Genomic DNA, 22,545 nt, shown 5'->3' with positions numbered 1-22,545 from the left:
TCACAGCTTTGGGGAAGCTATTTATCATACATTTTTACAAACCTTGCATGAAATATGTTGTTGTTAAGTACTGTGGAGTCGGTTCCAACTCATAGCAACCCTGTACAGTGTGTGTTGTTGTTGTTAAGTACTGTGGAATCGGTTCTGACTCATAGCGACCCTGCACAGGGTTTCCAAGGCTGTGAATCTTTACGGGAGTAGAAAGCCTCATCTTTCTCCCACGGAACAGCTGGTAGTTTCAAACTGCCGACCTTGAGGTTAGCAGCCTGATTTGTAACCATTACACTACCAGAGCATGAAATATAAATACACTTTATTTGACACATGATCCCAATCTCAATTTTCAAAGGAAAAAATACCCAGGTGTCCACACAGCAAATGTCTTCCAACAGTTGCACTGTGATTGGGAAAAAGTCAGGGTGTCCATGTATAAGAACCAAAACAGCTATTTGTAGCATTGGCTTCAGTGAGGCAAATATCCATCACTGGAGGTGTTGTGGGTTAAGCATTGGGCTGATAAACACAACATCAGTTGTTCAAATCCACCAATCACTCCAAAGGAGAAAGATGAGGCTGTCTGCTCTCATAAAGATTTAATCTTAGAAACACTATGGATCAGTTCTACTCTGTCCTAGAGAGTGGCTATGAGTCAGAATCGATGGTAGTGGGTGGGAGGAATGAAAGTCTACTGGGAAGTTGGTACTGGGCACCCATAGCAAAGGCTTTCCACTGCCCTCAGGAAGCTCCCTTGAGAGTTCTTAAACCAGGCTTTGTAAATTGGGAGTGAAGATTACTCCAGCTTTATTTCAGTCACCTCTGAGAGTTGACATTTTCTTCCTTTACAAATGCAAGCAACAACCCAATAGAATTATGTACTTGAAAATTACACAAGTTGTGGGACCTAACTCATTGCAATGGCTCCAGACTCATAGGAGCATAAGAATTTGTAAGAGAAAGAATGCAGGGGCATACACAGTGAAACTTTTTATTTCTAGATGTTACTTTGGGTATGAGTTGCATCTCAATGTAAAGAAAACAAAATCCTCATCACTGCACCAATAAACAACATCCATATAAATGGAGAAAAGATTGAAGTTGTCAAAGACTTCATTTTGCTTGGATCAACCATCAACACTCATGGAAGCAGCAGTCAAGACATCAAACAATGTATTGCATTAGGCAAATCTGATGCACATGACCTCTTTAATGTGTTGGAGAGCAAAGACGTCAGTTTGAGGACTAAGGTGCACCTGACCCAAACCATGGTATGCATGTGGAAGTTTGGACAGTGAATAAGGAAGACCTTAGGAGAGTTGATATGTTTGAGTCATGGTGTTGGAGGAAAATATTAAAGTACCATGGACTTCCAAATGAACAAATCAGTTTGCATTGGAAGAAGTATAGCCAGAAGGCTCCCTGGAAGCCAGGATGACCAGGCTTCGTCTTTCTTGTTTCGGACATAATATCAGAAGAGAACAGTCCCTGGAAAAGGATATCATGTTTGGTGAAGTGGAGGGTTGAAGAAAAAGAGGAAGAGCCCCAATGAGATTGATTAGCACAGTGGCAGTAGCAACTGATTCACGCTTAGCAATGATTGTGATGTTGACAAGGACCAAGCACAATTTCATTTGATTTTGCATAGGGTCACTATGAGTAGGTTCTGATTAGATGGCACCTAACAACAACAACAATGGCTAAAAGGAATGTAAAAGATAAAATGGGTTGGCTGAGGGGAGAAAAGCAGCTTCTGGAGTTGCCTGGAACAGAAAACTAACCTGTTGAACGAGATCGCTGATATGGGGCCAGGGCCAACTGGATCCACTTTGCCAGAGGACCAAGCCCATATGCATATGAGTGGGGCTAATCCAAGGAGAAGAAAAGATTGAACTTGAGAGTTTTTAAAAGGTTTATGTATTTGACTATTTTCTTGGATATTGGTTTCTCCTGCCTAACATTGTAAAGTGGACATATGTGTGTGATGGAAATAAATATTGGAAATTATGATTACAGAGAGCTTGTAAGTCTGCCTTCAGCCTATACTTGATTGGATTTACTAAAGGGGGAGTTAGAATTTTCCCAGAAGAAATAGTCTGTTTTGTTTTAAGCCTATGTGGAGTGTGGGACTTTACATGGAATCCTGAGCCCCACCTAGAACCTTCAGAGTTGGGACATTTGCATTTGAAAAGGCATGTAGACCAACCTAGAACTGCTGAGAAAACAGGAGATTTATGATTGAAAGAAACCTGCAGGAAAAAAAAAAGGATGGGGGGTGGGCTGTTTGGTTTTTTGAATTTCAAAGTTTCAAGCAAGCCATTTGCTTTGGAGACTTCAAAGCAAGAAAACTGTACCCATCAGAGAAAACCCCTCTAGGACTGAAAGTTAAAGGGAACTGGTGAGCTGCAGACAGTCTAGTATGCTTGCTAGTGACCACCTGAATCTACTTGTTGAGTGGAAGTGGGGAAAATGCAGCAATGAAGAGGCAGGCTGTTTGGACATGATATATTGGCATTCATTGATCTGGTCCTCAGTGGCTAGAAATGAGAGAGAAGAGGAAGGGCTGATTGTTATGAAGTTTTTAGGGAGTTGTGTGAACTCCTGAACCTAAGAGAACTGACTTAACCCCTGGGGGCTAGGGCTGAGAGTGAGAAGAGGTCAGCTGGTCTGAAGTGCTGTGAGGTGTGTGTTAACTCCCAAACTTGCAGCTGGTACCCATCTGACCTAACTTGGATGGCTAGGGCTGAGTTGTTCAAACCCGGCCAGATGAAGAGAAAGATGTTTAATGGTGTGAGCAAGTGTAAATTGCTACAATTTGATGGACTGAACTTTTTCTTATGGATGCAGTTGCTCAGAGTTACAACTGGAATGGAAGATTCTTTAGATCAAGGAATATGCTTGTTTCCTCAAAGTACTGGTTTGACTGTTGTTGTTGTTGTTGTTAAGTGCTGTCAAGTCGGTTCTGACCCACAGCTACCCTATATAGAGTTTCTGAGGAGCAGCTGGTGAGTTTGAACTGCCAACCTGGCAGTGGTTGGTTTATTAGCTTTTATGGGTGTGCTTAATCTTAAAATGAGGGAGACAAGGGAGAATCCCACTGAATAGTTTCCTTTTACAAATGGGTCTGGTGAAGAGAGGGTAGGGGAAGGTGCTGATAGGTTTGTTTTTTTTTTAATTCAATTCTGAGTAACTGTTCACAGGATTAATTGTGATTGTAAAAACTGTAATTGTAGAAGATGTTTAACTGAAAGGGTGGGGGGAGTTAATCCTTTATGTATGAAACACAATGGCTAGACAAGCCAGGGGGTGACCAGTGGTACCATGAATTTACTTGATATGACTTTTCTATCCAAAGTTTTCTTAATTCCCACCAAATGATTGTGTGGGACCATGCAAGTAGGGTGTACAGGACTCTAAAGTTGGAATTGGTTAGTTTTAAAGCCACTAGGTTTAAAAAGTCCTGATATGGCACTGTAGGATAAGCACTGAATTGCAAACCATAAGATCGGAAGTTCAAAACCACCCTTGGAAACTCTTGGAAACCTTATGCAGGATCACTATGAGTCAGCACTGACTCAATGACACTTAACAACAATAGTAACATCTCAAAAGCAGTAACAGGCAATCACAGGACCATCAGGAAAGAAGAGCACAAAAGGAGCGTGAGATCTCTATCTAGAGAAGTGGTGACAGCAGAGGCGGTGACAGAGGTGGTGGCATAAAGAGACAGAACATGGACCGAGTTAAGCTGAGTGCCTACAGGCAGGAGTCTGGCTTTCAGAATGTGCTCTGTGGGCACTTACAGACTGGTTAAAAGAGCTTTGTAGCACTTGCCCAAGCAGGGCAGAAGCCAAAGTGCCACATGGCTGAGAAGCCAAAGACAAGAGCAAAGCATGCTTGCAGTATGGCAGAAAAGAGATGTTCCTGATTGGAAAACTGCTGCATCCTGAGTATTTCTGATCCTGAGTTGTATCCTGTTCACTTCCCTGATAAACCTCATAAACGTGAGTATTGTTATGAGTTCTGTGTGGCCATTGCAATGGATTATCGCAGCCAGCAGAGACAGCTGTGGTTAGTCAGAATAGGGTAAAGAAGCTTGTAGGGTGGATGTCTGTCTGAGTTCCACTTCATAGGAATCAGCTTTAAGCTGGTTTTGAGTTTGACTCTTCTTCCCCCTTGTAAAACCAAAGGAAGGTCAGAAATGGCCTCCACACTGTTTTTACAGGTACTGACACATGCTACAATGCAGATGAACCTTGAAATCATTAGCTAAAGTGAAAGAAACCAGTCACAAAAGACTATATATTATATGGTCTATTTACAAGGAATGTCCAGAAGAAGTAGATTTATAGAGACAGAAGACAAATGAATGATTGCCAGGAGTGAAGGATGAAAGAATGAAAGATGGCTGATAAAGGGACAGGATTTATTATTGGAGTGTTTCTAAAATGGCCTGAGGTGATGACTGCACATATCTGTGGATATACTAAACTTTTGAACTGTACACTTTAAGTGGGTGAATTGTATCCCATACTTTACCAGAGGAAGGGAGGCACTTAGAGGTGGATAAAACTATGTCACATGAGGGATATGCAAAAAGACAGCAACCACATCTAAGCAATGCAGCAGAGGCAAGACAAATGGAAAACCTTGAGGTGACTGAGTGGGTGACCAGTGCCTACACCCTGAGTATTCCAGTTAAGGCACCAGATTGCAGTTAATTGGGAATGGTAAATAAAGCAACAGTATGTTGTATGATTACTGCATTTTAAACTCAATGAAATGGCTAATGTTTGCCAAACCCCAGGTCTCTGTTTTCCATGTGCTCATTGAATAAGAGGAAGATCCTCAACAAGATGGATTGACACAGTGGCAGCAACAATGGGCTGAAACAAAACAACAGTTGTGAACATGGCACAGGAGAGGGCAGTGTTTCATTCTATTGTGCATCGGGTCACTACAAGTCAAAACCAAATGAAACTAATGGCCCCTAACAACAACAATCCATTAAAACCCAGGCAGGTGAGAGATGCTGGAGTACCCGTCACAAAACCCAAGGTCTGGTGGTTCAGAGGCTCTTGTCCAGGCTGAAGGATTTCAGACAGCAGAGCTGATAGTGTGGCCCTTACCAGCCTCTCCAGCATATATAAGTCTGCTGCTTCTCCCTGGTAATCATAGAGATGTGTCCATAGGTCACCGACCCACAAGGTGGGGCAAGAGCAGCACTGAATCTTCTTCACCTCTCAGACAGGGCCAGGCCTTGGCCCTTGATACCAGGGTTTCCCCTGCTCCAAGTGGAAGCTGTGTGCTGCACTCCACAGACCCTGGAGGAGTCATGCAATATCATTTAAATTCATGGACGAATCTAAGAAGCTAGCTCCAGGCTCAGTAATAACTTCTCCATATTAATGGCAACACTGCAGACCGGGTGGACAGCTGACATTTAATATTAACATACACAGCACAGCAAAGGGATCTTACCTGGGGATCTCCCACAGCAGAGCACCCACAAGTAAGGGAATTGAAGGCTACACTGATTCTGGGGGCTGGGGTCTTCTTTTCCCCTCAGTACATCCACTCTATCTCACTCCCCTCCCCAGGCAGAAGTCCCTGCCAAAATCAAACACACAAACACACATGCACATGCACACCCAAATACACAAATACCCCAGCATATGCAGACACACACAAGCTCCTGTACACACATATGCATACTTCCACAGGTACACACAGACTTACACGTGTATATGCAAATGCACACACTGACTTTCAAGTATTCACATTTACAGGTCCAAGTGCACATGTACACAGTCATGTGAATGTTCCCATGTGTATGCATGAAACATGTGTATGCACACATGTACCCCTGCATGAAGCACATGCACGGGCACACACAGATGTGCACACATAGCAGCATGCTTTCTGGTAGCAGCACAAAACTCCTGAGCTGCTGGAGGCAGGGAGTGTAGCTGCCTGTTGGTAAAGATCCAAGGTCTCCGGGGACATATGTACATTTGTCCATATGGGTCCTCTGAGAGCAGGCCACTGCACAGCTCAAGCCATCATGCATCGATGCTAAGTGACACCCCATGCTGTGGGGACATCCCTGTGGCTCAGAGTGGACAAGTCCCTCACTGCCTCCTCGGCTCATGCTTGCTGCAACATGGTCTTGTGATTCTCACAGCAACCTGAGTAAGGACCTAGCCTTCTCCCCTAGTGGCTTTGGGATGGTCTTCACTCACTCGGTCACTGAGTGCTGAGACACTAGAGGATGTAACAGACAAAGTGGGAAAGTGTAGCCATCAGAGACCAAGGATGGAATGCTATTTCCCAGACATCCTCTCCTGGAAAAATGAGTCAGCTGTGGCAAAGAGGAAGCAAGAGGACACTTGTCTGGTCAGTGCTTGGGATGAACATGGCATATGATCAGTGGTTTAAAACAGCAGCGGTTATTGGGACTCTCCTCACTTACAAGGGAGAAAGTTGAGGATCAGAGGGGATAGAGATCTGCCCAAGGTCACACAGCTGGAAACACAGAAGTCAAAATGCAGCAAAAGCTAACTGTGATCAGGGCCCCTACTCTACTTGAAACCCCACAGCCAGCCTAAGTCTGACTCACCATCAGAGAAACTTGACAGATGGTAGGGAGAGAGTTTTAAATCTCCCAAAAGCAAGAGTATTTGCTTGGGGGCAAAGGAGCCCCAGCCTTGTCAGCCTGATCTATGGTCACTTATGACTTCAGGAAAAGAAGCAACATAGACACACACACATACACACCACAACCCTGTGTTCAGCTCAGTGACCTGCCTGTGACCCTACTTCTACAATCCTCTCCACATAGCTGTTTGGGGCTGCAAATAGGAATTGGAATAGCAGAGTAAAGTGAGTGAAAAAGGACATGAAGTGTGTCTAAGAGAGGGGTTGCTAAGATCCAGCTGCAGTATTCTCATGCCCAAACCAATGTCACCTTGAACCAGCTCTTGAAGGAACCCATCAGGGGCCTTTGATCATCACAGTGGTGAAGACCTGCAACGCAGCTAAGCTAAGCATCCCCATTTAACATGTGAGAGACCCAAGCCCTAAGAAATGAAGGGAAATGCCCCTACATCAGCTGCAGGACTGGGGTATGAGGCAGCCTGGAAGTCCCTGGGACCCTACACACCTATGGAATTCTGTCCTGCTGCTTGCATTGAACTTGTGCAAATCAACTTAATCTATGCATCAGAGCATATTTAAAGGGGAGGCAATTTGCCAACCATTCCACTTAATAGGACCAGGAAGTCACCTGGGGTCACCTGGGGTTCCTGTAGGGACATCTTGTTGCTCTGCATGTTTGTACAAAAAGACCCTGAACATCAGGGAATGCCCTCCTTAGGGTTCAGAGACACGTGATCCACCGTGCTGAGCTTCATGAAAGGCTGGGGTCAGGCTCCACCATGCCCCTTCTGAAAGGATTCTAAGCAGAAAGACCACTCCATGCAAGGAGAGTCACACAGACCTGCTGAACTCAAGGTTTACTCATGTGTCAAATGGGGATCACTGTCACTAAGTCCACAGAAATACAGAGTACACCCAGTACAGCACCAGGCAGAGTGCCAATCCTGAGGTCCTTCCCAAGGCTTCTCACCACCCCTTGAGGGGCAGCCACTGGCTGATGGGATTCCCTAATGGTGCCAGGGCAAATGAGGCCCAAGGAAGGCAGGCAAGCAGCTACTGCCACCTTCCCAAGAAAAGTTTTCTGTGATGGACACCAGTGGACTCCCCAGCATCCCCTTTTCACCTAATTCTTACTCCAGATGCACCCCTAAGGTGCAGACCACAGAAACGGCATGTGATTCAGGTCTGAGCCAATCAGCATATCCCATTCATGGTCCATGGTTATTAGTTTCTAGAAAGGAAATTCCAATCAGAGTGAGACTCAGAGGCTGTGATAGGAGACTCTTTTCCAATGGGCTGTCTCTAGGGGTGTGAGGGGTGTGAGGCAGCTGCAGTCAGAAACCCCTAGGGAGCAGTATCACATGGAAGCTGAGAGAGCAGGGTTCCCGTGATACCATTCACCCCCTGGATTACTGCTATCCCCATTGCAAGCATCCATCAATGCCTTCTCCACTGAAGCCTGGGTTTTAGACACCTCGTGTCACTCTGATGGGGGAAAGTGCTGTGGACTGCGGTTCTGACTACTGGAGCGCAAAACCCTAATCTTTCTCTCCCCAACTCCAACTTCTTGCATCTTGCCCCATCACTCCCACCAGAGTCTCCGGTAAAAAGCTGGTAGTAAGGCCCACCACCATTCAGGGATTGAAAGAGGAAGTATATGAAAAGAGATGGCTGTGAGAAAAGAAGGCTGATGAGTTGACCCACCCATCCAAACAGTGTCTGGCTGACAAGTTGTCCCGCTCATCCAAAGATACTGCTGCCACCACAGTGCCCAACACTTCCAGATCTGCCATTAGAACCTTTGTCAAGGGGCCTCAGGGCAAACACGTGGTCTTCACAATGGACTTGTTTGCCTGCACAATGTCAAAAGAATCAAGAATAGAAATAGAAATCCAGATTCTCTGAAGAAGAGACAGCAACGTGCGTACACTCCTAAAGGCCAACAATTACCCAAGGGAGAAGTGGCTGTTTGCCTGAGACAGGCCATGAGCTCAACAGGGTCCCCATCTCTCCCTGCTATGACCTCATCCTCTCCTTTGTGTCTGACCCCCCATTTGGTCCCTATGACATCTGGATTTGCAACTCCAACTTCGGAGTTGCACTGGAAGGGTCTCCAGAGATGGCTGACTCCAACTCCTACTTTCCACTCTGGACAAATCAAGGAGAATAAGACGTGTCCAGAGTCACTTGGTAAATCACCAGAGCCCAGACCAGGGCTCCTCACCCAAACCTTCCCTATGCAAGCTTCTCTTCCTACCGTAGTTTGGCGTAGAACATGGTTTTAAACTCAGATCTCATAAATCCTAAGAATGGCAGGAAAACCATGCATTCCTGTGGAAAAAGGCAGAGTTTTCAACACTTCCCCAAGGGAAGCTGCCCCACAAAGTGTGATGCTCTGGGGTCATCAGTGACAGAGCAAACGAGGCAGAAGAGGTGGGCTGGCCATATGCATTGGATCACAGTGTCTCCAAGTGAGTCCCTCCATCTTCCCTGCATAATCTTCAGCCCCAACTTCCAGAGCACTTTCATTTCCTGGCTCCCAACTGAACTCCATTTAGAGCCATGCTGGGCCCGAGGACATAGCCAGGAATGAGACAAGGTAACCTGCAGTCACACAAGGAAGCCAGACACCAAACAAATCATGGGACTTCTGGTACAAGTTACCTAGAAGCATGTGAACACCTGGGAAGGGTTCCTGGATAAAGCGACATTTCCTGAGACCCGCAGAATAAGCCAAGAAAGGAGGGAGGGTTAGCCCAGGCAGAAGGAGCTACCTGTGCAAAGCCTCTGAGCTGGGTGGGAGTATCCAATGTTTCAGAAACTGGGCCACAGGCATGAGGGGGAGTGCAGTGACAAATGAGGCCAGACAGGCCCCAATCATAGGTCTTGAATGCCAGGCCAATGCTTTGATGAGGAGAAACTAATTAAGAGGAGTTGAGGAATACAGAAGCAAAATATGGTAGCCTGGAGTAAGGCAGTGGTATAGGAATGGGGACTTGAGATGACTTCCAAAGAGGCTTAGGAGGTAGACGTGTTGAATGGTGTTGGGTGCATCTAGGGTTGCCCTGGGGTTTACCAGGGAAGGCATCCTGGCTGGCAGTTGGACATGCAAGGGTGGACCTCGGTAAATGTGGGTCCAGGATAAATATGGCAGTAATCATATTCATCTGCCCAACACACTCATCCTTCCTCTTGCTTGTGTCATAGTCCTCCTTTCCACTCCATGCCTTTTGAAGGTCTGACCATCACCCTCAAACCGAAAGGCAAGACACTCAGGCCAGGCCCCCACAATGGTGATTGGTTTGAAGATAATCCTGTGGTGCATGATGCAAACTGCCAATCAGAGCACTCTCCAAGACTCCTGTGGGAACCTTCCAGAAAGGAAAGGAGTGCTCCGCAGCTCATAGGGATTTTCACCTTGGGAAAGGGGTTAAGCCAGGACTACTGGTGGTCCCTACGTGGGGAGGGTAATCCTGAGAGGACATGGAAAGCAGCAAAACTGAGAAACAGGGAGCAAGTTCTGGCACTAGGGTTGAGCCCCCAGATCCAGCTGTGCCTAAAGCTGGTGCTCCTCAGGACTCCCCAGATAACTGGGGCGATCATGTCACTTTTAATGTGAGCTAGTTTCCTGTCACTTGAATTGAGGCAGTCTTAAACAACAAAGTTGGTATTAAAATGTAGAGAAGGCTAATACCACCCTAAGCAGATGTACAAATTGCTAAGAGCAGGTGACTTCTGCTCTGATTGAAAAGCTCCAATACCTAGGGAGTCTGCTGGGAGGAAGAAAGATCCTGGACCCTGAACAAGGGCTTTGCCTGCAAGTCCCAGGCATTCCAGTCCCACACCCTGCACCTGCCTGCCCACCTCTAGCCCATGAGCCAACTGGAGCACAGCGTGTGGTCTTGTTAGGGCACCTTCTCAGGAAAAATGAAACTCACCTCAGTCCCTTTAGGAGCAAATTACTTCTCTCTGTAGCCCTTGGTGACTCTTAATGTCCAGCAAACTACACAGAGTGGGTGCCATCCTAGATGCAGTTGGCAAGGGAGTTCCAATCCCCAAGGTAATGGTGCAAGCTTCATTGTGCCATAAGACCTTGGGAAGAAACTCCCGGGCCTCACTGAGCCTTGACCACACAGGATGTCATACTGGAAAGGGTATATACCTCCTCCCTTAGACACGAGAATCAGAGTACCACCAGGCCTCAGATCAGCGGTCACACACTGCCCACTCCCCAGCTTCGGAGGCTTCCTCTGCTGGTCCTGTCCTGTCAAAGACCTGAGGCTGTCCTATTGGTGTCTCCACCATGATCTTGCTGCAGCATAATTAATTTCTGGGTCCTGCTCCACCAGTTGCTGTTGTTAAATACCATTGAGTCAGTTCTGACCCATAGTAACACTGTATAGGGTTTCCAAGGAGTGGTTGGTGAGCTTGAGCCTCCAACCTTGCGATCTAGCGCATTAACCCACAGCGCTACACCAGGACTTCTACCAGAAACCCTAATAGGGTTGCTTTGCGTCAAAACTGAATCAACAGCACTTAACAACAACAATCCACCAATGAAGAACTGCAGTCCCAAGCAGGTCACTGGTGAGTGAGTGGGCCACCAAGGCCTGCTCCCTGGTTCCAATTCTCTCACACTTCATTCACTCCCCCTGACTAAGAAAGTCTCCAAGAAATGGAGTAGGGAAGATTTTAAAGAAACTCAGTTCTTTGAGGTTTTTCTTGTTTTGTTTTTTTCTTTACTATTATTATTGGCATTCCCAAAAGGCAGTAATAAAATGGAGTTAGTAGGTCTGTGGAATCACACACAGCATTCAAATGCTGGCTGCAAAGCTCCCCACAAGCTACCTTAACTTTTGGAGTTCCTATTAATTCATCTGTAGAATGAGGACAATATTCCAAAGGGTGCTGTAAGGATTACACCAGGTAAAGATGTACAAGATGCCCAGCACAGAATCTGTCCCAGAGTAGAAGTGTGGCAAATTGTGAGTTACTAGCGTAGTGGTTACGAATCAGGCTGTGAACCAAAAGGTCAGCAGTTCGAAACTACCAGCTGGTTCACGGGAGAAAGATGAGGCGTTCTGCTCCCGTAAAGATTTATAGCCTTGGAAACCCTGTACAGGGTCGCTATGAGTCAGAACTGACTCCACGGCACATAACAACAACAACATCATTCTAAGGTGCTCTCGTAGCATAGAGGTTATGAGTCAGGCTGCTAACCCCAAGGTCAGCAATTCAAAACTACCAGCCACTCTGCGGGAGAAAGATGAAACTTTCTGCTCCTGTAAAGATTTACAGCCTCAGAAACTACATAGGCAGAGTTGCTATGAGTTGGAACGGACTCCACGGCACATAACCACCATACCATCATCATTACCTTTTATGCCAACAGGCTTTTCATTGATTTTTTAATGAGCATGTAAGAATAACGTAAAATTAGCAGACCTATCACGTAGCCCATAGGAACCCTAATGACATATTGGTGAAGCATTTAGCTGCTAACAGAAAGGTTGGCAATTCAAACCCACTCAGCGGCTTCACAGGAGAAAGACTTGGTAATCTGCTCCCCTAAAGGTTACAACCAAGAAAACTCTATGTGGCAGTTCTACTCTGAGGTTCTCCCAAGAGGTTGCTGTGAGTCAAAACTCAATGCAGCAACACCTAGTAACTATAACAATAATGATATATAGCCTACAAAGTACAAGAAGACTCTTCCATAGCAATCTAACATTAAGCTTCTTCTCTCATACATCATGAAACAGTAAACTTTAACCCTGAAACTATTTTGAACAGTGTCTGTCTAGTGGCTACAAGGGAACCTGGAACTGCTGCATTTCCCAGCCTCTCTGGAAATCACATGTCTTTTAAAGAGTACTTCACAAATCTTGGGCCTACGCCTCTAGCTCTCTCCAATAGAATGATCACTTTAGGTGGCCCAGTGTCCAAATTTCTGACAAAACAATCTCATACCACTTTGGGAAGCAGTGCCTCCCACACTCTTGGTTTGTGGGGTTTTGCAAACCCCATGTCCTGACTCCCATTGGAACAACTGACCCTGCCCTGGTCAGAGCAGTACCCAGGACTCAACTGGAGTTATCAATAAAGGATGTCAACCAGGCACTTCTGTTTTCCTCTGATTCACCTCAGAGGGAATCCAACCAATAACAAAGCCAACAAATAGGAGGGCAGAGACAAGAGATGTCAAGAGTTCTGATAATCTGTAAGGAACACCTGGATCCAGCCATGCCTGAAGACTTTTTTACTATGTGATCTATTTGCTTTCTTTCCAGCTTAAACTAACTTGGCTTACATTTTCTGTCACTTGCAATTGAAAGCATTCTCTGACCAATGCAATGAAATAAAACTCCCATTGTACTAAATAGATTAGAGATTGTGCTCCACAGTAAACAAAGCTAAAACTGCCTTTCTTTAAAGCAGAGAAACAAACATAGATGCTTCAAGGGCCAGGCAAGCTGATGAAGAAAGGTGTGATTTAGGCCAGGGGAGGTCAATAGGCCTGAAAGTCTCTATGGCCCTTTGGAAAGACATGTCCCACCTAAGCATCCAAACTTAAAATGCAACCTCATGCTTACCTACTTGCTTGCTATGAACCTGCAGAGGCCTCTGTGGATGCTGCAAGGGAGGTACACTGGAGCCTCTGACCATGTGTGTCCAATGCATATAACCTCATGCCATGCCTATCCTGACCAGGTCAATTCATGCCTGAGACTTCCACATATGCTGTTCCCTCTGCTCTGATTGCCAACTGCACCTTTTACAGTGGGCAACTCATCCTTCCAGAACCCACTCAAAGAGCCCATCAGGGGCACATGCTCAGTGCCTTTGTCAGCTTCTCAGCCTCTCAGCTACCCTGAGAGTGTAAGTTCCAGGGTGAGTGCCCGGCCTGCCATGTCTCTGACCAGTACAGAGGACACACAAAAGATCACATGCTGGCTGAACAAATGAATGAATGAATGAATGATATAATGGCAGAGCTTCTCTGTATCAGGAATTAATTGGGACACAGTATTCAGTGCACCAATACTCCACATTCATGCTGACAAACATCACCATGCCCCCTTCCGCCTTCTCACCACCAAGTCCCCAGCTCTGATTTTCTTTCATTTAAGAAATTCTCCTCCAGTATAAAACATGGCACACCTATGAATCTCAAGATGTCCTCAGAGACAACAACAGCTATAAAGAGTTGCACCATTTTAACCCAACTCCTCCAAGGACATTTATAGTTTTGGGTTGGTTTGTTTTTTGCAACATACCCAGGATCTAACAAAATCCATCCAAAGGCAATGATTTTCCTAAGCAACAAGTGAAGTTTCCTGTGTCTCCATAAAAAGCTCGCCAGCGGTCGCTGGGCCCTGGTCTAATTGCCGGCTCTGCAGACAGCAGGACAGGCCCCAGCTGCTAAGGATGGGTGTGCACAGGGGCCGCCAGGGCTGGGAAAGCAGAAGTGCCTGAGCAGCAATTAGTGCCGAGCCCACGGTGGGCAGCTTCAGATGTCTGGCCAGAAGAGTCAACCTGACCACCACACACCCAATCCAAAATAGAAAACTGCAGTGGCTTCTGCTGCGTGCCAGGCCCGGAGCGGCTGGACAGAACACCGCCAATGTCAGCCTCCTCTCAGAGCATTGATCCAGGCTTCCTCTGAGGCCCTCTGGTGCCAAGTGATGGTCCCTCTGGGTCCTAGGATTTCAGAGAACTTCCCATGGCTCCAGTCACATTAAGTGACCCAGGTAGTCCCCAAAGTGCCCCCTAACCTCACCTGTCCATCAGGGCCATCCCCCAGAAGATACGAACAGTCTATGGGCACCAGAGCTTACATTTCCAAACCAGGGAAAGAAGACTGACTTTTTGAATAAGCAAGGAGAGTTCAACAGGAAACCATAGTGTAAAAAAACTCAATGGTTTCCAGTTAGCCAGGAGGCAGAGGGTTAACTGGGCACTTCAACACCACTGCCCACTCCCAGGACTGGCACCACCTGCACATGTATACATACCCACATGTATACACCACACATAAATTCCACATGCAAAAAATGCATGGGAACACAACCTTCATAGACACTGACAGACATGAGCAGGAACCCAGAGACACATAGAGACATAATGGCACATGCACACATATACACAGATGTGCAGGCACCCAGATGCAAGTGCACCCTGATATACCCGCCCAAACACGTGCGTGCATGTGAACACAGACACACACACCATCCCATACCTGGATGCAAGAGCAACAGTGCAGTCAGGAGACAAACAGTTGCTCTGCTACTTGATGGCAGTTCCTAACACCCTGAATACATGGTAACCTTCTCATATCAACCAAATTAATTTGCCTTCCAGCCAATCTCTCAGTGATGTGCATGGCTTCCGAAGCACCAGGGCAGCATGGAAAGCCCTTAAGGGCAAGCCCTGCCTTCCCAGGAGGATCCCAGGACTCAAACCTCCAAAGCCCAAGGAACCAGCAGAAGAGCAGTGCAGACTCACCAGTCCATCACAGTTGCTGAGAGCCACAGAGGAATCTGTAGCCAAACCCACCACATCCCCGACGTATTGGCAGGTTCCAAGGAGGGGCTCCACGCGGGTGACTCCAGACTCGCCCTGCCACTCCACTGTGGCTCCAGGTGCCACGAGACGGGCGTTGGGCCGCAATCGCAGATGCAGATCTCTGCCGAAGACGGTGACATTGTAGAAGAGGCGGCCACCAGGGTCTTCCTCGCTATCTCCAAGGAAGCCCGGGTTCCAAACCGGTGCAGCCCTGCGGGTCCGAACCCCGGCTGTAGCTGCCGACACCACGTGGGACACCAAGCGGCCCTGGGAGTCAGTGCGCACCGGCACCGCCAGGATGCGCTCGGCTCCATGCCCCAAGGGTCCGCCTGCAACAGGGAAGAGACGTTAGAAAGGCTGAGACCTCGGAGCCCCTAGAACCGCAGCGGAGACTAACATTCCCCAGGGCTGCCCCACTGCAAAGAGAAGGAGCCTTACACCAGGCAGCCCCCAGAAGCGAGCCTGCACCTCCCCGGCCTTCTTGCAAGCAGGAAGGGGCGTTAACAAGGCCAGCAAACCGAAGCCCCCTGCCTCCAGGCGTCCCTTTCTGAGACCCTGCCAGCCAGGAGCTCTGTCCCAGCTCTTCTCCGGGTTGGGGTTCCGGCAACATCTCTCAATGTCCCAGGGACGGCCCCTCCAGTACGTCCTCCGGCCCATTAAACCTACCGTCCTTGACAGGGCATGGGCTGCTTGGAAGTCTTTCCCAGTTGGCCCCCTACTCCTCCGAGGACCCGTCGCCCTAGTGCCCTTACCGCTCGCCTCTGAAGTGGCGAGGACTCAGCTCCCACGGGCAAAGGGCGACCTGTCCTCCGAGTCCAGCTCTTTGTCAGCCTGATGTGGGTCTCCTCTCCCAGGGTGCCCGAGGATGGGAAAAGGTGGAGCAGAGTCCCTCCGATCTCGGGGGATTCCCTCCAGTTTGCCTCAACTAGTCCCCAGGGCCGAGGCAGCACGTTCTGGACTGAGGCTCCTCCTGAGCGTCCCCGGACGCGAGCCCCGGCGTCGCCTTGCACTGGCTCCCCCAACCCCACTGGGGCTGGTGTTGCGCTCGTGTCCACCGGGCGTTTCTAGCCCTCCTAAGCGCTCAGTCTCCATTCGCCGCGTCCCGGGAGCTTCAAGTGTGCAGAGGCTGCCCCGACCCGAGGCGTCCGCCTGAGCCGCGGGGCGCCCCCTGTGCGACCAGCCCGGCCCCGAAGTTGGCCAACTTGGCCCCGGGCGGGGCGCACGGAGTTTGCCCAAGTCGGACCGGAACGCGCCTGGGCTGACTGGCCGACCGACCGGGGTCGCAGGCGTGAGGGTCGGGCTGCACCTACCCGGGGGGTCGGCGGCGTCGGCTGCGAGCCCGGCGTCCGCAAGTGGCGGCAGCAGCAGGAGCAACGGCAGCAGCAGCAGCAGTAGCGCGGGGCAGAGCAGGCGGCAAACGGCGCCCGCCAGCGGATCCATGGCAGCCGGACCGCAGCCGGGGCCCCGCACTCGCAGCCGGCGCGAAAGTTGCCCGCGCACCGCCCAGCCCACATCTGGGGGCAGCTGGAGCCGCCCGCAGCTGCAGCACCGCAGGGCGCGGGGCGGAGGAGGCGCGGCGCGGAGGGAGGGCGGGGAGCAAGAGGGAGGCGGGGAGAGGGCCGGGCTCACGGAGGCTAGGGAGCGGGCGGGAGGAGCGGCGAGCTAGGGGAGGGCGGGGACGGCAGGCGCCTCAGCCTGCGGTGACCCGGCGCTTCTTGGCACGGCCGTCGTCGCCGCCTCCGGCTCTTCTCCTCACACCGCCGCCGCCGCCGCCGCCGTTCTCCGCTAACAGAGAAGGAGAGACACCCCGAGGCGGTGTCGGAGAAGAGCCTCGGGCTGCGCGGGGGGAGCCCCATCGCCGGCCACCCTCTGCGCAGCCCGCACCTTCGCGGCAAACGACCTCGAAGGAGCGACGCCAGGAAGAGCTCCCCACCCAAAGAACCCTTTGGCGCCAACGTCTCGCCCATCCACCCCAGGGCAGAAGGGTCGCTACATCCTCTCTCTGCATCCTGGGGCTGGACAGGATGTGGGGATATGGAAACGGTGGGCTAATTGCTGACTCGTGGGGGAGGCCCCAGAGACCGAAGGACAGGATCAGCTTTCGCCCCAACCTCTCTTTGCCAGGAGCCCTTGTCCTGCCTTCTGCTTCCCAGTCTGTCCATCGCAGCCTCTGAGCACCGCCTTGCCTCCCAAACCTGGGAGCTCCCTCTTGGAGCACATTCTGGCTGCTGCCCCACACCTTCTGAATTCGCCTGGCCACTCCAACCTCGTGGCCTTTGCATTCAGAATGAAACAGCATCTCCATGCTTTGCCCACCTTTCCAAACCTACCTTCAAGGAGTTCTGGGATCAGCTTTGATGTCAAAGCCCATCCCCAGCTGAGAGCTTGCCTTTCCAAGAGCAAGGGACTACCCCTCCTGCTTCCTGGAGTCACCATCCTGTGGACCTGGGAACCTTTCGTCCCCATTCTGTCTGGGAGCTCCCTCCCAGCCAAGAGTCTGTGGGAGCAACTCTGCTTTGAGTGACCCCAACTTCTGCCTCATGGCCCTAGAAGTGGAGAGCTGTTCCTTTTCATCTTCTCTTATATAGATAGGGACTGAGGACCCAGAGATAACTCAGGCCCCTCCCTGCCCACCAGAAGGGCCCATCTTGTGGGGAAACACATGACTTGCACAGCTCCCTCAAGCTGTGATTTTGTATCCTCAGTTCTGTCATTTCCAGGACCTGGGTGTGAGGACGCTGCAGGCTGACCGGGCCATCTTCACATGGAAGCTCCCAACAGTATCATGCCCCTAAGGCATGGTTCATCTGGCCTTGAGAATGGTTTCTTAAAACCTAGATTCTTCAACCTTAAATCTGGTAAGAGGTCACATAAAAATGTTGATTTCCAAATTTTCTTGAGACACTGAAGATGGAATCACACTGAGCCCTTATTTTTACTTTTGTTGTTAAGTACCGTGGAGTCACTTCCAACTCATAGGGACCCTGCACAGGGTTTCCGAGGCTGTAAGTCTTTACAGGAGCAGAACGCCTCACTTTTCTCCCTCGGAACCGCTGGTAGTTTTGAACTGCTGACCTTGAGGTTGGCAGCCCGACTCGTAACCTTATCACCCACTAAATTGATACCTTCCCTCATCCTCATTGGACATCTACTTTTGTGACCTCCAATGTCCTAACTGATTCCAGTGGAAGGTAGCCAGTGACCAGTAGTTGGGAGAAGGATGACTCCAGAGCTAGACACTTGGAGGGCTGCCCATAAGAAGTGGCAGTTCGGTTGAATTCAGAAGCCTGAGGGGGACAGGAAGTCCAGACTGGGTCCAGCTAAGTGCTGGCCCTGGGACCTACAAGGTCTACCTGTTCCTCATGTGTTCTCATCCTTCTCTAAAGTGACACTCACCTACTCCAAGGACCATGTTCTACAAAGCTTACCTTCTTCACTCCCCTTTCATGCTGATGGTGCTTAGCATATCCTCTTACCAGCACCATTATTTCTCTTGTTGTTGTTGTTGTTAAGTGCCATTGAGTTGGTTCCGACCCATAGCGACCCGTACAGGGTTTCCGAAGGTGTAAATCTTTACGGGAGTAGAAGGCCTCATCTTTCTCCCGCGGAGCAGCTGGTAGTTTCGAACCGCTGACCTTAAGGTTCGCAGCCCGATTCGTAACCACTACGCTACCAGAGCTCCTTGTTGTTATTGTTGTTTTTAAGTGCCATTGAGTCGGGTCCAACCCATAGCGACCCTGTACAGGGTTTCCGAGGGTGTAAATCTTTACGGGAGTAGAAAGCCTCATCTTTCTCCCGCGGAGCGGCTGGTAGTTTCGAACCGCTGACCTTAAGGTTCGCAGCCCGATTCGTAACCACTACGCTACCAGAGCTCCTTAGACAGTACTTATTATTTACTTATTTGTATTAAGAGTACTGTAAATCACTATCATGGAGTACTGGTGTGGCACTGTGGGTTAATGCACTGGACTGCAAAGTCAGTCTGAACTGCAAAGTCGGTGGTTCAAACTCACTAGCTGCTCCTCAGAAACCCTGCACAGGGTCATTATGGGTTGGAACTGACTTGATGGCACTTAACAACAACAACAATGGATCACTATCATAACTGGAAAGGTCAACATCCCATTCCATAAATCAAAGAAAACTGCCAGAACACAAAGTAAAAAAAAAAATGTTTGAATGTTATAAAATTCTAAATACTACTGCCTGCAAAAGTACTGAGCTGAAGGTGATTAGCAAGCATTACAAAGGTGTTAAGATGGACAAGCGCAGAGACCTTTCTTTTGATATAATCAAGAGGAAAAAGAATAGAAAAGGAACAACGCTTTGTAAGTCAATAATATGCTCTGCCATGTCCAGGTAACTTGCACATTTTGGGTTACTCGCCCTAGGCTATTTTGGGGGAAGGTGAGGTTAATCTTCCTGACACTCTTAAATAGTCCCAGACAGCAGCTCCACATCATATCCAGCCTCAAGAGGCTTCACCCCTTGCTTTGACAGTGGTCCCAAGATTTAGTAACCACAGACCATCATCAGCTCATCCTCTGATTCCTACAATAACACTCCATAAGGCGAGTGGATAAATCAGACACAGCTGCATCAAAAAGTAGTTAAACTCTCCATAGGGGAGGGGAACTTGTAGACACATCCCAGCTTCTAGTCTTGATCTCCTGCCATTTAAAAACAAAAACTGTTTTAAAGGCTCTTCGTACCTCTTTAAACCTCCATAGTTCAAATCTCTACTCCTCCTCTGCAGAGTGCTGCTGACCCATTGGGTGTTTGCCTCTCCCTCTTACCCCTTCTTTTCCATATAAAATGGGGACATAAATCCCCTGTGGTTCTTTGTTCAAGTCTATTTATTTAGTCTGTATCCCAAAGACACAAGCTAAAGGTTACAGGGCCAACTCCACTTGAACGCTTGTTTTGTTGAAGGTGTTTTGTATGTGTTTGGTTTTATTTGAACTTGAAAGTCTTTAGGTCTAGCTTGCAATCTAGCTTGAAAATACAATCCCTAGCACTCCCTATTGCCCTCCACTTGCTTATTCCTCATATTGGTACCAGCCTAGTCCCAGAAGGTCCTGAAGTTGCGACTTTGATCTGGAACAGCCACGTGTTGGGGGGTGGGAGAGGGGAGAGGACAATCCAGGGTCAGCTTTAATCTAGGTCCCTTCCAAACTGAATCCCTTTGAAATCTCAAGAGTATGAGGTGCAGAAAAAAAAAAAAAAAAAAAAATATATATATATATATATATATATATATATATATGGTGCAGAAGGAGATAGGAACATTTCCTGGTCATCACACGCATGCCTCCAAGACAAAAAGGAAAGACCTACATTAAGAACAGAACCCCTTTCCCTCGGTGCCAGCCCCAGCCCTCTGGAGGAGTGTGTCCACAGAGGAGGCTCAGGCTCTCTACTCTGTCTAAAACCCATCACAGAGCTCAATTGAAATGGGAACCAATTTGTGAGCCATTCCTTTTCCCATGGAAACAAGCCCCACTGTAGGTTATCTGCCCCTCAAATCAGGTCATTTTCTTTGGCTGCAAGCAGATGGAGGCAGTGAGATTCCATGGTCCTCCCTCCTAACAAGCACACTACCAGAAGCTATGAGGAAGCACCTAGACTCCTCCTATGCCCTGGAATCTGTATGTTGTTGTTGTTGTGAAGTACTGTCAAGTTGGTTCTGACCCATAGCAACCCTGTATAGGGTTTCTGAGGAGCAGCTGGTAAGCTTGAACTGCCAACCTTGCAGTTCAAATGGCCTTGGAGTCTGGCACATTAACCCACAGCACCACACCAGGACTACAGAACCTGTATGTAGAGCATAGCAAACCTCAGGTTAGTGACCTTGTCGAGGGTGGTCTCAGGAAGACTACTCTGTCCTTCTCTGTTGTTGACAAGCATCACGTGCAGTGGCCCCATCAGATGTGCTGGCAGAGTTCTGGCTGAGAGTGGCCTTGGTAAGCATTATGTCAGGGGAACACTGATTGAGCAGAATGAGGGGGCTGGGTGGCCTTTGGGGAAAGTGCTGGTTCTTGCTGTTTATTGAGTGTCCCTGACACACCCTGACAGGGAGCTGTGTCAGACAAAGGAGAAAACATGGGTAGGTGTCTAGACAGCAGGTTTTTTTCATTGCCATGCTCCACACGAAGATGTCCCATTGCCATTAGGATTAGTTCTGCCTGCAAGTGAAAGGCAATGTGCTTGAAGTTAGGCACCTTGGGAATCCAGGTTTAGTTAACAGTTCTACCTGGAGGTATAAAATGGAGGCTCAGACTTAATCTAGGCAGTAATGATCCCTTCGGGAAGGATAAAAGCTAAATGCCCACTTGTGACTACCCATTTGCATATATGCTCAGTCTAGCAGAGAGATAGCTGTGGTTGTTGTTGTTGTTGTTAAGTGCTGTGGAGTCAGTTCCGACCCATAGTGGTCCTGTATAGGGTTTCCAAGGAGCAGCTGGTGAGCTTGAACCTCTGACCTTGCAGTTCAAAACAACTTTGCAATTCAGTGCATTAGCCCACAGCACCACACCAGGACTCCAGAAAGATAGTAAGACACCCCCAATTTTTAAGGGGCCGTCTGGATGTGGCAGGCAGTGATGTCTTGGACCTTCTTGAATTAGGGTCTAGGTCACTGGGTCCACCTGTGCCTGTCTTCTCACTGTACTCAGTAGGATATTTTGGTCCAAGCCCACCTAGGTAAAGCCTTTGGATGCCTTAGGATGCTCTTGGCTGAAAATATACCAGCTTAAATCATAAAGAAATGCTTTATTTCATTTACTAAGCATCTGTGGAGGTGGAAGAGATGTACAATGGCTGCAGAGCCCAACAAATGGCATCTGAGTTGGCATCTCACTTGACCACTGACCATGTAGAAGGATGGCTGAGGCACTTCCAGGTGTTCTGCACTCTCCCAAAAGCATTGGCTGACTCACCTTTGGGTTGGTGTTTTGAGCTACTACATCCATAAGTAAAGGTCAAGGTCATCACATTGTAGTAATTTACACGTGCTTCCTGTATCAAATGTGTTTATTTTCCTCTAGTTGAGTTCTAATCATCAAGCCAGCCAAGCTAGGTCAAATGGGTACTATCTGCAAGTTTGAGCTTTCTTATGCAACTTCCCCCCACTTCCTATCAGCTGGATACTTCATTCTCAGCTCTAGACCCCAGTGGCTAGGTCAGTGTCCATGGGCTCAGGAGTTCCCACCTCTCCCCAAACTTCAGACCAACCAGTCCTTCCTCTTCTCTCTCTCATCTCAAGGTTGACAGGAGTCTAAGGGATATGGTCAAACTCGGCCCGTGTCTTCATTACTACCTTTCTTCTGC

The 22,545-nt window shown here is 48.6% G+C and overlaps 1 protein-coding gene and 1 pseudogene across 1 annotated transcript in view; both read right to left on the bottom strand.

The window, feature by feature from the left end:
- The window catches only part of LOC102830549, a 133,784-nt pseudogene extending 119,336 nt beyond the window's left edge, over nucleotides 1-14,448 (bottom strand).
- Nucleotides 1-16,656, bottom strand: part of ADAMTS2 (ADAM metallopeptidase with thrombospondin type 1 motif, 2) — a 363,960-nt gene extending 347,304 nt beyond the window's left edge. Inside the window, exons 1-2 of the mRNA XM_006874455.1 lie at nucleotides 16,527-16,656; nucleotides 15,157-15,545 (exon numbers count right to left, since the gene is read on the bottom strand). Coding sequence (XP_006874517.1) covers nucleotides 15,157-15,545; nucleotides 16,527-16,656 — 519 coding nt within the window. The remainder of the gene's footprint in view (nucleotides 1-15,156; nucleotides 15,546-16,526) is intronic.
- Between the last annotated feature and the right edge of the window lie 5,889 nt (nucleotides 16,657-22,545).

The sequence above is a fragment of the Chrysochloris asiatica genome, unplaced genomic scaffold (genome assembly GCF_000296735.1).
Source record: "Chrysochloris asiatica unplaced genomic scaffold, ChrAsi1.0 scaffold00279, whole genome shotgun sequence".
NCBI lineage: Eukaryota > Metazoa > Chordata > Mammalia > Afrosoricida > Chrysochloridae > Chrysochloris > Chrysochloris asiatica.
The sequence above is the reverse complement of the archived record's forward strand: the minus strand, read 5'-3'. Positions and strand labels throughout refer to the sequence as shown.